Consider the following 12,218-nt stretch of genomic DNA (forward strand, 5'->3'; position numbering starts at 1 on the left):
AGCCGCGGTCTGGCAATGTTGTTGATCGGGCGTCGGGGAAACATTGTTCCGTGTACTATATTTATCTCCTGCTTCTCCCCGTCGCCGATTGTCAACAAACAGTCAACCGATATCAACAAGGGAAATGAATCACTTTTCTTGGACTGCTTCTGTTCACTGGTAGTTTATGATATGTCTTGACTAACGACATTTGTGTTGCTTGACGGATGGAGATATTGACTAACGGTTCAGGATTATATATCCTGATGATGATGGTTGATGAAGCGAAAAGTGTGACTTTTCAGTCAAGTGATACCCTCCAGCTCAAAGAACTGTCAAGAATTGGTTCCATTGAGAAGGTTGGGGATTCGAATGGACAATAGAAGAATGAAAATGAAGCCAGTGAAGCCAATGGCGAGCAGATACTTTGATAGCATCTGGGTTACTACGGGAGACTCGTGAGAAGAGTGAAGAGGATCTCCCAATGAGACAATCGAGACAATCGAGACAATCCAGACAATCCAGACAATAGCTGACTGATATTCTCTCATTATTCACTGATATCGAGCAAGGTAGTTAATATCATGTATTGGTTCGTGGTTGCCAGCACGCACTCGTTTGCTTGTCCTGGTAGGACAAACACTCTTGTCTTCCCAACTTTGCCATGCATTTGCTCCTCCCTCCGAGCTATCAACACTTCTTCCAGCTCACTTGTCCCCTTCAATCGTGTCAGTCATCCTAATCCAGCTTCGAAATGGACAGAACAGCACGCCTGAAGCTGCTCTTCAGCGAGGACGAGTCTTTGCTTCAGATCAACACCGGTCTCAATGCTGTATCTACATCTGACTCCAAGGCAGCTGAAGAAGCTTCCTTAACTGTAGTAACACAGGAAGAAGTGCAGTCAGAGAAAGACGACAAAGACTTGGAATCCAAAACTAAACTAGAGGAAACCGCTGAAGGGCTCGCCAAGAGCACTGTCCAAGAGACAGACGAGTGCAACGCATCAATGCAGACACCAGAGACTAGAGATTCCAGCACCCATAGTCAAGAGGAGCCATCAACACCACTGGATGGATTCTTCTGTCCCCTTATGGCTATGTCTAGATACCCCTACAAGTTCGTCCGCAAAGAACTGTCACAGACGGTAGCCAGCCGATTTTTCGACGGAGGGAAGTTCTGGCAGAGAGTCTGGGATCTGTGAGTTACCTGCCGTTACCACTCTGTATTCTGTCTACTGATGAAGAAATGTTGCAGATACTACGTCCATGTCTCTCCTCAGCTCAGTCCACGCCCACTGCTGCTCGTGCCTGCTGCTCAAGTCCGGAAATTCGTACAGGAAATTAACCGAGAGCTGGAAGTTACGCTCTCGATTCCGGAGGAAAGTGAAATGGGAATGATTTTGGACTTCAACCTGGACGGGGTCCCTCAACCGACGTTCATCGGTAAGTGTACAAGCCGGGAGACGAAAGATGAACTGGAAGCGACCATTCCTCCGCGCACCAACTATGAGCCCCCTACCGATATGGATGAGGCGCATCTCGCGTATGAGCAAATGATTGAGTACGGAATAAATGCATCGAAAAACAAGAGTAGGGGCAAAGCATCCAAGGCGAAGAAGCAGCAAATCCGGCTTCAGGCTGAAACAGAACTGGTACAAACTCGGAAGAAAATGCATTGCTACCTTGGTCTACAATCCTACCACTCCCTAGATCTTCCAGAACTTATTGACGAACGATCCTGGGAAGAGAAGCGAAACGACGACTGTAGCACGGCACAAAGTCTTGACGACAGTGACACCGGGATCCCTCGTCTCGATACGAATAATCCAGCGATGTTTTCATTCTGGAAAGAGCCGGTTTTCATCAGCGTTGACGTCGAATGCAATGAGCGTTGCCATGAACAGGTTACCGAAGTGGGCATTTCAACTCTGGACACCGTGGATCTCGTTGGCATCCCTCCCGGCGAGAACGCAGAGAATTGGACCTCCCGAATTCGCTCCCGTCACCTGCGAGTCCGAGAGTATGGCCATATTATCAACCGTCAATATGTGTCAGGATGTCCGGGAAGCTTTGAATTTGGCGAGAGCGAATGGGTGTCCAAAGGGAAACTGGCCGATGTAGTCCAGGCCTGCTTCCAACCTCCGTACTCTTTCGGAATCGAAGACACGGACGGTGTCCAGCTCGGCAGTGGCCCTGAGTACAAACACCAGCAGCGCAACCTGATCCTCGTGGGTCACAACACCTCGATGGACGTCAAGTATCTGGCAAGTTTGGGCATCCCGGTCTTTGAAAATGTCAGGACCGCCTTCCTGGAACACATCGACACTGCCGAGTTGTATCGTATCATCCGAAGTGAGGCAAACCAGCGCTCGCTGGCAAGCATCCTCGGTGAACTAGGAATTATCGGATGGAACCTACACAATGCAGGGAACGATGCTCGCTATACGCTTGAAGCGCTGGTGCGAATGATCTGTCGTGATACAGGCGAGGTTAGCGTTGCTGCTTCAACAGTGGAATAGGATTTCTGTTGGCAAAGGTCAATCTCCGCTCTATATGCAGTCTTAGCAGCTTGTACCCCTTGTATCCGATCAGCCAATAGTATCTCTACCGTGAATGTTGTTACTATCAGCGCAATGGCCCATGTCACAGTTCTATTTAGTTACTGCCGCCGTTATACAAGCAGAAACAGAAACATACTAGCAATTATCTCATTTGACCTTACCTCGCTCCACAGAGATCCATCGTAAGTGTATGCTCCTTGGTCAAACTCATGGCAATAAACCGCAGATATGTTATGTCAGTCTCTGTGCTGTCTATATCATGTCATAACATGACGTGTAGAATCGTCAACCGCTATAGATCAGCCTTAACAATGCAAGCAACTTCCTACACACCATCTCCTCCACTGAGCAGGTCCGTAGCTCTTCTCTGCACTGTCTAGAACATTAGATTTATTCAGATATAGATATTATTATTAAGGTACATTGTTCCTGACTAGCTGACTGGACTAGTATAGTTGCCAACTGCCGCCTGCCGCCTGACGTCAAACTGATAATATTAATGATACTGATAATGATAATGATAAGCTTCAGCCCCCCACCTTGCCCCTCCTGCCCCTCAACCAAATACACCCACAAAACCCCAACTTCTTCAACCTCACCACCTCACTTCCTATCGTCAAAAGACAAACGACAAACAAAATGACCACCCCACTAACAGTCCACCTCCTCAACATCTCCACCTGCCCCCTCTCCAACGCAACCACCCACCCCTTCCTCCAACAAGCCGGCCGCGGGCAGATCCCCAAACCGCTGCTCTCGCAATGGCTCTCCCAAGACCGCCTCTACGCGCAGTCCTACATCCGCTTCATCGGCCTGCTACTGTCCAAAATCCGCCTCCCGCCGCATAACCCGGACAGCTCGAAGCCTCGCACCTCGACAGCCGAGCACCGCGCCATGGAGGTCCTCATCGACGCGCTGGTGAACATCCGCACGGAGCTGCAGTTCTTCGAGGACACGGCGGATGAGTACGGGCTGGATCTGACGGCGTTGCCGGTCGCCATGGAGGACGAGGAGCGGGAGAGGGGCGAGTGCGTGCGCGGCGAGGACAGGCCCGAGGAGACGTACTTTGGCCCGAATCGGATCACGCAGGCGTATATCGATATGTTTATGTCGGCGGGGAGTGCGGCGACGAGTCTGCTGGAGGGGTTGGTCGTGCTGTGGGCGACCGAGGCGTGTTATCTGCAGGCGTGGCGGTTTGCGGCGTCGTGTGGGGCTTCTGGGAAAACTGGAGCGGGAGCCGGCCCGGAGCAGGACGCCGATGGGGGTGCGCTGCGGACGCGGTTCATACCTAACTGGACGAGTCCCGAGTTTGAGGCGTTTGTGCGGCGCATTGGGGATGTGGTGGATGAGTTGGCTGGGCAGATCAAGGGGGCCGAGGAGCGTGAGCATGTGATGGGTCGCTGTGTGCAGTGGTGGCGGCAGGTGGTGTGGTTGGAGGAGAGATTCTGGCCCGTCGTCAAGTAGACTAAGTTGCTCCAGTAGGGATAATTGGTAAAAGATAAAAGCAAATATCATTACATCTTGTCCTAATCATCGCATCGTCCAGGGCCCACCCCAGTACTCCGTACATGACAAAGCAAGCCAGCAAGCAACCCAACGCCAGTCCTTTTGTTCCTGTTGTAAATGCATAAATCCATCCCTTTGCGAAACCCAGGCTTCTATCCTGTGGACATGTAAAGAAAGACTCCGGACGGCCGAATGTGCTGCCAGAGCCCGACGCGAAGAAAGCAAAGCAGAAGACAAACACACAGCAATGTATCAGTTTGCAACATGTCAAACTTTTGAACCAGCAAATCTTAGTCGAATACAATCGGTGTAGGTGTACATAGAATACATAGTCATCCATTAGCGAGTGGATCAAGAGGTCGCTGCACTCGCGCGAGCGGCATTGCTCAGTTGCCGATGATATGATCCAATCGGCTGGAAGCCTCTGTATAGAGTCTATTAGTATCGGTCATTCACCAAATCAAAGCAGGTGAACGAACCTGGCGAGATCAAATCCTCCTTCGTCATCGTCATCCGCATCCGGCCCCGCCGGCCCCATCGGTCGCTCCGACTTGACCACCCCGTTGGCTCCCGGTCTTGCTTCCCCGAGATCTCCGGGCTCGGTTCGCAGGGGTGGAAGCGTCCGTCCGTTTCCAAGACCATTCGATGTCCCCGGCTTACTGGGACTGACCAGATTCGGCGGCGGAGGACTACTGCTTGGGAAATTTCCGATCCCATCCCCGACTTCGCCCTTGAGGGGACTCATGTCGGGCACCGGTCGCGCTGGGGTGCTGCCAATGTCCGCGAATTTCCAGAATTGCGCGGGCGAGCTCATCGGCATGAACTTGGACGGGACTTGGGCTGTGCTAGGAGGCGGAAGTCGAGGCTGCTGTCGCTGCGGGGCCGGCGTAATCATCGACGACGGGCCGTCATCGTAGTACGAGGACGAGAGGACCGGCGGCGAATTCACCACATTGTCAGAGAGTCCATAGGCACGAGTCAATGCGCTGCCAGCCCCATGATTCTTGATGGCAGAACGTGTAGGCAACGGAGAAGGCTCCTCGTAATCCCGAGCACTGGTGTTGCGCAGAGGATGGTCGGCACCACGAGCGATCCGCGAGCCCCGTTCCGGCGTGTAGGCCTCAACGGGTGCTACGGGGAACGAGCTGAATCCTGGGGAGGACACCGCCGGCGATTTCTTGCCGTTGAAGACGTTTTCGGACGGGTTGTTAGCACCCCGCGACACAGGCTCTTTCGTGGCAGGCGACGACGGCGCGGACGATTGTGTAGTTCCCTTTCGGAGCTGCTTCTTCCAGTACTCTTCGCGGTACTCCGCGGCAATCTGCCATTTCATTCCCTTTCCTGGCTCGTCTGTACGACGAGGAACTTTTTGGAACGCCTTGTTCAGCGACAGATTGTGACGGATGGAGTTCTAAAGTTTGTCAGTTGCGGGAAGCGTCGGTGAAAGAAAAAAATAGAAGATGACCTACCTGCCATCCGCTCTGAGAATGCCGGTAAAACGCGTACTTGTCCATGATCCAATTGTAGATGCTGTTCAGAGTGAGCTTCTCCTCCTCGCTAGAGAAGATCGCCTGCGCAATCAGAGTGGCGTAGCTATATGGCGGTTTCAAATCCTTCGCCGAGTCCTTGCTGTAGTCAATCTCCTCCGTACTTTCCATCATCATCCCGCGGTTATAGAGCGGCGACTGCTTGGCGGTGCGCGGACCGACGGTGTCTGGTGAGCGCGGCGGGGGAGTCACCTGGCGTTTGAGGAACTGCGGGGCGGGGGCAAGTGATGGCTGACCGCTGGCGCCGGCTGAAGCGGTCGCTGAGGTCTGATCGTTCATCAGGGCGCTCGACTGCGATGGCTGGGGATGCGAGTGCTGGGTGGGATCCCACGAGAGCAATTCTTCTTCACCATTGGCGATGCGCTGCGCGCGCGCCACAAAACTGGGATGGATATTGGCCTTGTCTCCAGGAGTGACGAACATCATCTGGGTGTTGGCGATCTCGATGATGTCGCCGCAGGAGATAATCGCATCGGTCCCGCGCTTCAGAATGACGTTGTTCAGCCGAACCCCATTGCGTCCATTGACGCGGATGTGCCAGGAAGGGGTCTCCCCGCCGTCATAGAAGATCTCCGCGTGCAAACGAGAGACGAACTTGCTCGGACCCAGATCGACATGGACATCCGGGAGGGCCCTTGCAGCGATCGTGACGGGACTCGACTGCTCATCCAGCTTCGGCTCGCGATCCGGTTCGCGTCCAATATTGACATGCAGTGTTTTGACGTAATAGGTCCAGTTGCGGCCGGCGATTTTTGCATATGCGCGGATACTCTGCGTGTTCTCGGTCTTTTTGTTCGAGTGGTCCCGTGCAACGCGCGCTTCCTCCCGGGCGACGTTCAGACAGGAGATGACCATGTCTACCAGATCCTGGTTGGCGGCCAGTTCATTTTCGGGGGACGAGTCGTCGGCCTCATCGGCGGATTCTTGCGCTTTGGCGGAACGGGCAGGAGGGGAAGGACGGTGATCAACCTGTGGGAGCAGATTCAGCAAACAAACTCATCCCGATCGCAAAAAAAAGCCTCCGTTTGGTCACTGACCTTGCGCTTCTTATTCGAAGGCCGAGATGGCGACGAGTCCGGAGCCTCCGCATCAGACGTTTCCTGTAGTTGGATTTCCTTGCGCCGCGCGCGGCGCCGATTCGATAGAGGCATTTCTTTTCGATATGTTTTGTTGATTTGTTGTGGTTTGGTAGGCTAAGCCGATGTAAACAAATACGTTCCACAAGGTTGATCGACTATCAACCACGAGAAATAGATGTACTTTGTTTTCGATGATCTCCAGCAACGGCGTAGGATGTAGCTTGGGAAGGACGAAAGTAGAGTCGGATAGACGGAAGCAGAGAAACAAAACAGAGAGGCGACCAAACGAACAGAAGGGAAAAACCTAAGCCGGGAAAATCCCAGCGTTCGTCGCAAACTCGGATGAACTGCGTGAGAAGAAAAGAACCCAAGGAACTTGATGACGGGTTTGCCACCGCGCAGAGAAAGCGACGCGATCTGTGAGTGGCTGGTGGGAGGGGTGGGAAGCCAGCCACTTAGTCGGAGGTAAAAAAAAAAAAAATAGAGGTGCGTTAAGTAAGGCTTACTATTGCCTTGAAAGGATAGGTTTAAGGAAGTTGGACAAAAGGGGGTTTTGATTAGACAAGGGTCTGTGTCCAATGTTAGGACAGGAAAAGAAATGAGTAGATAGGCAGAGGATGGGAAAAAGATGATGGTGGTGGTGATGATGATGAGATTGATGATGATGTTGCTCGTGATGGTTGATGGCGCAGTGACGATAACGCGCCGATGGTGTTTGGGGCGTGACCTCTTCCGCGTGGGGTAAAAGAATTCAATTATATCACCATTCACCTAGATACCAACATAGTATGAACTTGTTGATACAGTAGAACAAGTAGATAGAGGTCAAAATATTTTGATACAGTAGGATTCCTCGAGTCTTAAAGACACTACTCCCATCCAGTCAATACCACCATGCCTCCATCAATGGATACTCCCCAGCCGCCGTAAACAGAAGCGAGGGTGGAGCACGACGAAGGAATGAAGGAAACATGGAAAGTCAATCCTGATTTGATGCTTGTTTGAGAGAAAATCCATCCCAATCTATCCAGATAAGTCGAAGACCACCCTCGAAGATCCAGTGGGCTGCAGGAACAGTTGACGAAGAGAAGAACTACACAGTAAATAAGGTAATATGTACCGGTGATTTTCAGCAAGACATCCCTCGTGCTCATGCTGATCACCCGCTTGTCGATAATCGCATCGCATTCTAACAGAAAACCCTCATCATCTCATGAATAGCGAATCTACTGAACAAACCAAAGAATCAAAATGAATCAACCTGGTCGTCAACATCATCTCCTACCTCGACGGTTCACCAGACGTTACGGAGTACTTCTGAGTAGACTGGGAAATCGATCCAATGGAACATTACCGGATCAGGCAAAGGCCAAGCGCAATCGAAGCCTGGAACGTCCCGGAGAACCAGCATTACTCGATAATTTGTAAACACATGAGGAACAAGAAGCCAGTGGGAGCAATCAATAGTCTGTTTTTGTCAAAGTAGTATACTTCCTTATGGTATGCTTATTTCCATCTCCTAGATCAGTGTGGTTAGTTCAGTCCCTGACATGAACTGACTGCTCCAGTAAGGTAAGGTACCTGCGCACTATCGACTGTTTGCGTCACTCAGTCCGGATGTGGCTTAGCGTGGCCCGTGGTCTCGAGGTGTCAAGTAGCGACCTATGACCTTAGGAGGATCAGGAATTGACACTGTAGCATCATCCCCATGGTTACACTGGATGCAAGTCAGTATCTTCATTATCCTACTTTGAGCCAACTCTCTCAATGTTGCCTTTTTTCGAACTCCTACCACTGGAGTCCGCTGTGGAGATTCCATATACAACACTGCCTTGTCCTCTGGCAAAGTCCTGTCCATGCAAGCAAACAAAGAGCTGAAAACGGTTGTTGACCATTGAGAGCAAGCCAAACAGGCCAATCGACTACATGCTACCGGGTCCGCTGTTACGTCAATAAACACGAGTCCATTGAGATATGTTCTGAAACATGACCTTTCATACACAGCACAAAGAAGAGTCCCAGTCGGCAGACAGAGGAACAATTCGAGAAGGGAAATATGGTAATCACACACAAGACGAACTAGCCCAGTCCGAGAATTGAAAAAAAAAAAAAAAAAAAAGAGATAGAAACGATAGGAAAGTCCACACCCGGTCAACTCCGTAAAACGAGAAATGAGAAGGCTGGATTGGCATCGGCAAAGAAAAGGAGACCTTAAAAGACAGGATAATCAGGTGACGACAACAAATAACACACGATTTAATGGTGCATCTTGGTATCTTCATCGCCATTCAATCCATGAAGTGTGGGATACATCACACCGTGGTTAGACTCAGCCCTGGCTGCGGGAGGCGCAGAAGGCTCTTCGGAAGCGATAGGTGCATGGCTCGTCTCCACGCCATCCATGTGTCCATCGTGCTTGGTATCCGGAGAAGCGGCGGCCGAAGCATGGCTCTCGGAGTCGGAGTCATACTCGCCCTTTTCCAGACGGGATGCAATGTAGCTACGCAGATACTCCAAAAGGCGAACCTTCTCCACCCACTGCGAGTCGGCACGCTCGGCCACCTCCGTGGCTGCCTGAGCGGTGCGCAAAGCCGCCTCGGCCTCAGACGCGCTGCTCGAGTGCAGTGCAGGATCAATGAGGTTAGCCGAAATACGCACTGGGGAATTGGAACCCGATGAACGGTCTTTGCCGGTAGGGGTGCGTTCGCCGTCCTCCTTGCCGTCGTGAGAGGTGTCCATCTGGACGGACAGGCGACGCTCTTCGGGACGAGCACGCTGCAGAGTGCCTCCAGTGTACCGGCGACGATCATCATCAAAGATGCCGCTGAGGGTAGAAGGAGGAGCAGCACTCGACGCAGTGGGGTAGCCACCCGCCAGACTGTCGGCCATCGTGGCGGATGGAAGTCTGGGGTACATGTTCGAGCCACCCTCATGGTGAGGCGGCGAAACGCGATGAGTGGAGGAAATGGAGATTGGAGAACGACCAGACGTGTACGACTGGGCACTGGATGGAGGGGTCAAAGCCGGAGTGCCAGTGGGAGGCGAGTGCGTGGCAGGATGACTCATAGAAGAGCTAGCAGAGGTGGTGGCCACAGTGTGGCTTGGAGGAAGCTGACTGGGGGGAGAGTGTGTAGTGCGGTAGCTCATGCCGCCATGAACATAATGGGCTCCAGGCTGTGCAACACCAGCAGCAGCAACATGATCGTCATTCTCGTAGATGGTATCCTGCATCTGCTGCAAGAACTGATCGATGTTGATCAAGTCGTTCTTTGTGCGGATGTTGCTCATTGGGGGGAGATGGTAGACAGGAGCTCCGTGTCCGCCAGGGCCGTAGCCACCACCCACGGCCACGGGCGCTGGCATGGGCTGGTATTCAGGCACAGGGCCACCGGTCAGGATAGGGAGAGACAGGTTCTGAAGACCAAGGAGGCGCTGGCCAACCGCTGCATAAGAGTGAAGATCGAACTGACGGCGTTTCAGATCGCCAAAGAACTCGTTCAGAGCGTCGTAGCCCCTCTTCTTCGATTCATACGAAGCATGGCCATCGTGACCGTGGTTGAGAGCATAGTATACGTTCCCGTAGGAGGGATTGGACGGCTGGTGCGGGGGATGAGACGAATAGTATTGCGGAGCACCGTGCGCGTATCCTTGGCTGGGCACTGCATTCAAAGATGGCTCGAAATAATGGGCGGCGGCAGCATAACCTGATCAAAACGTACAAATGTCAGTCCTGCCATTGCAAAGAGAAAATGGGCATTCGTCATTACCTTTTCCAGCTCCATGAAACATCATATCGGGATTTCTGGCTCCCGGCTCAGGCGACCGCACAAGCACCGAGTCATCGGCATGGGTCTTCACGTGTTTCTTGAGATCTTGAGGACGCTTGAATGCTTTCCCACAGAATTCACATTTATGAGGCTTCAGAGGAACGTGGACACGAATGTGAGACGTGATATGGTCACGCTTAACCGTTGTGGTGCGGCAACTTCCCCATTGGCATGTCAGATTGAGGTTATTTGTGCTCTTCCGACCGACGTGACGCTCGCAAATGTGTTCCTAATCCTGTCAGCCTTGTTCAAGTAGCCCAGGTGTTTGTGTTGTCTGATGGAGTGTGTTTTCGCCGAGGATGAGGCGACTGAAGAGATGCAGAGTATGAAGAAATAACAATGACTTACATAAAGTGTCTCGGCAGTAGGACATTTCTCAGTGCAACCATGCCACAAGCAGGAAAGTTGCTCCTCACTTGGAGGAGTTCCATTCATTTGGGGAGCCGCAACAGCCGCGGTCGCAGCAGCCGCGGTCGCAGTCACGGAAGCTGGAGGGGCCGATGTAGGCACAGGAGCTGGGGTTGTAGCTGCAGGCTGCGACGAAGGCTGCTCCTGCGAGTTGGGTACAGGCATAGGAGCTGCATTTGCCGAAGGCGAAGCAGTTGTGTTGTTGTTGGTTGCGTTATCTTGGTGTTCAGACATTGTGCCAAGACTGATTTCTTGTCCCTTTTCTTGGGAGCAGCGGAGAATGAAGGGAGGATATCAACGCAAGTTAAGTGCGACGAATCTTGTTTCTCAACACAGGGGGAGAAAGGGAGAAAGGGTAGAAGGGTGAAAATGAGTCAGTGAATCGATTTATCGTAGGAGCGAGGGACGTCGTCGGCCAGGAAATGATCGGCAAGACTCGGTGAATCACCCTGCGAAAAAGACAACGCAAAAAAGCTGTAAAGTCGTGTACACACGGCACACGCAGACAAGAGTTCTCAAAGAAATGAGTAAAATAGGAAGAAAGGGGGAAACGGGATGGATATGGAGGAGGGAAGGGGGGTATGGACGGAGAGAAGAGAGGAAAGTCTTGGAAGAAGAGAAGAGGAGGCAGAGGGGGGAATGCTTGGGTTCTTGTCCTTGGGCCGGACGCAAGGTAAAAAGGACAACAATTGTGGAAAAGGAGGGGGGGAATAACAGCCCAGAAAGTCGTACGGAAGTCGACGACCAAGGAGAGCAGAAGAAGATGCCCAGAAGCCCAGAAAAAAGCGCATCGCACAGCCGGGCGGAGGGACAACCAAGACAGGGACAAGACCGGGCCAAGAGCCATGCGGGCCCAAGCCTGAGTGGCGTCGAGCCACGACACATGACTGGCTGAGGCGAAAATTGCGGGTGGGCTGTGCTGATCGCTTAGGTTAGACCAGTTACAGAGTACAGAGTACCCGATTGGTAACAGCCAGTGGTACTGCTCCGTCCACGCCCGTTTGGTCCTCGTATTAAGTTTCTCCGTGACCTAGAGGATAGACCGGAGGAGTTCTCTGATTCTGTCATAATGCAGACAATTTGTGAGCAAAAATCACAGCTCAGTTTGAGGATGATATTATGAGAGGTGTCAGTGTCTAGGAAGAAGAAATATCTACAGAAGAAGATCCCACAACACAGAACAAAAGGTCGCTTGCCGGATGAAGCAATTAATCCGATCCGAGCATCTGACCAGCGCTAAGGTATCATCAGAACAAAACCATACCAGGCGTTACCGATAAATTACACGATTCCGTCTACCTAAAAAAAAGCC

The 12,218-nt window shown here is 52.1% G+C and overlaps 4 protein-coding genes across 4 annotated transcripts; 2 read left to right on the forward strand and 2 right to left on the reverse strand.

Annotated features, from left to right (window-relative positions):
* Positions 1–733: 733 nt before the first annotated feature.
* Positions 734–2,497, forward strand: Aspvir_005658 (3'-5' exonuclease; the record flags this gene model as incomplete). Its single annotated transcript, XM_043268871.1, has 2 exons — positions 734–1,176; positions 1,234–2,497. The coding sequence occupies 2 exons, from the start codon at positions 734–736 to the stop codon at positions 2,495–2,497; spliced, it is 1,707 nt and encodes a 568-aa protein (XP_043124806.1).
* Positions 2,498–3,178: 681 nt separating this feature from the next.
* Positions 3,179–4,003, forward strand: Aspvir_005659 (putative transcription regulator PAB1642; the record flags this gene model as incomplete). Its single annotated transcript, XM_043268872.1, has 1 exon — positions 3,179–4,003. One exon carries the CDS (start codon positions 3,179–3,181, stop codon positions 4,001–4,003), a length of 825 nt encoding a protein of 274 aa, XP_043124807.1.
* A 393-nt stretch (positions 4,004–4,396) lies between these two features.
* Aspvir_005660 (putative forkhead transcription factor Fkh1/2) lies at positions 4,397–6,743 on the reverse strand (the record flags this gene model as incomplete). Its single annotated transcript, XM_043268873.1, has 4 exons — positions 4,397–4,469; positions 4,525–5,456; positions 5,515–6,561; positions 6,630–6,743. 4 exons carry the CDS (start codon positions 6,741–6,743, stop codon positions 4,397–4,399), a joined length of 2,166 nt encoding a protein of 721 aa, XP_043124808.1.
* Positions 6,744–8,927: 2,184 nt separating this feature from the next.
* pacC (putative C2H2 transcription factor PacC) lies at positions 8,928–11,140 on the reverse strand (the record flags this gene model as incomplete). Its single annotated transcript, XM_043268874.1, has 3 exons — positions 8,928–10,375; positions 10,439–10,727; positions 10,847–11,140. The coding sequence occupies 3 exons, from the start codon at positions 11,138–11,140 to the stop codon at positions 8,928–8,930; spliced, it is 2,031 nt and encodes a 676-aa protein (XP_043124809.1).
* Between the last annotated feature and the right edge of the window lie 1,078 nt (positions 11,141–12,218).

Source organism: Aspergillus viridinutans (genome assembly GCF_018404265.1).
Source record: "Aspergillus viridinutans IFM 47045 DNA, scaffold_3, whole genome shotgun sequence".
NCBI classification, from domain to species: domain Eukaryota; kingdom Fungi; phylum Ascomycota; class Eurotiomycetes; order Eurotiales; family Aspergillaceae; genus Aspergillus; species Aspergillus viridinutans.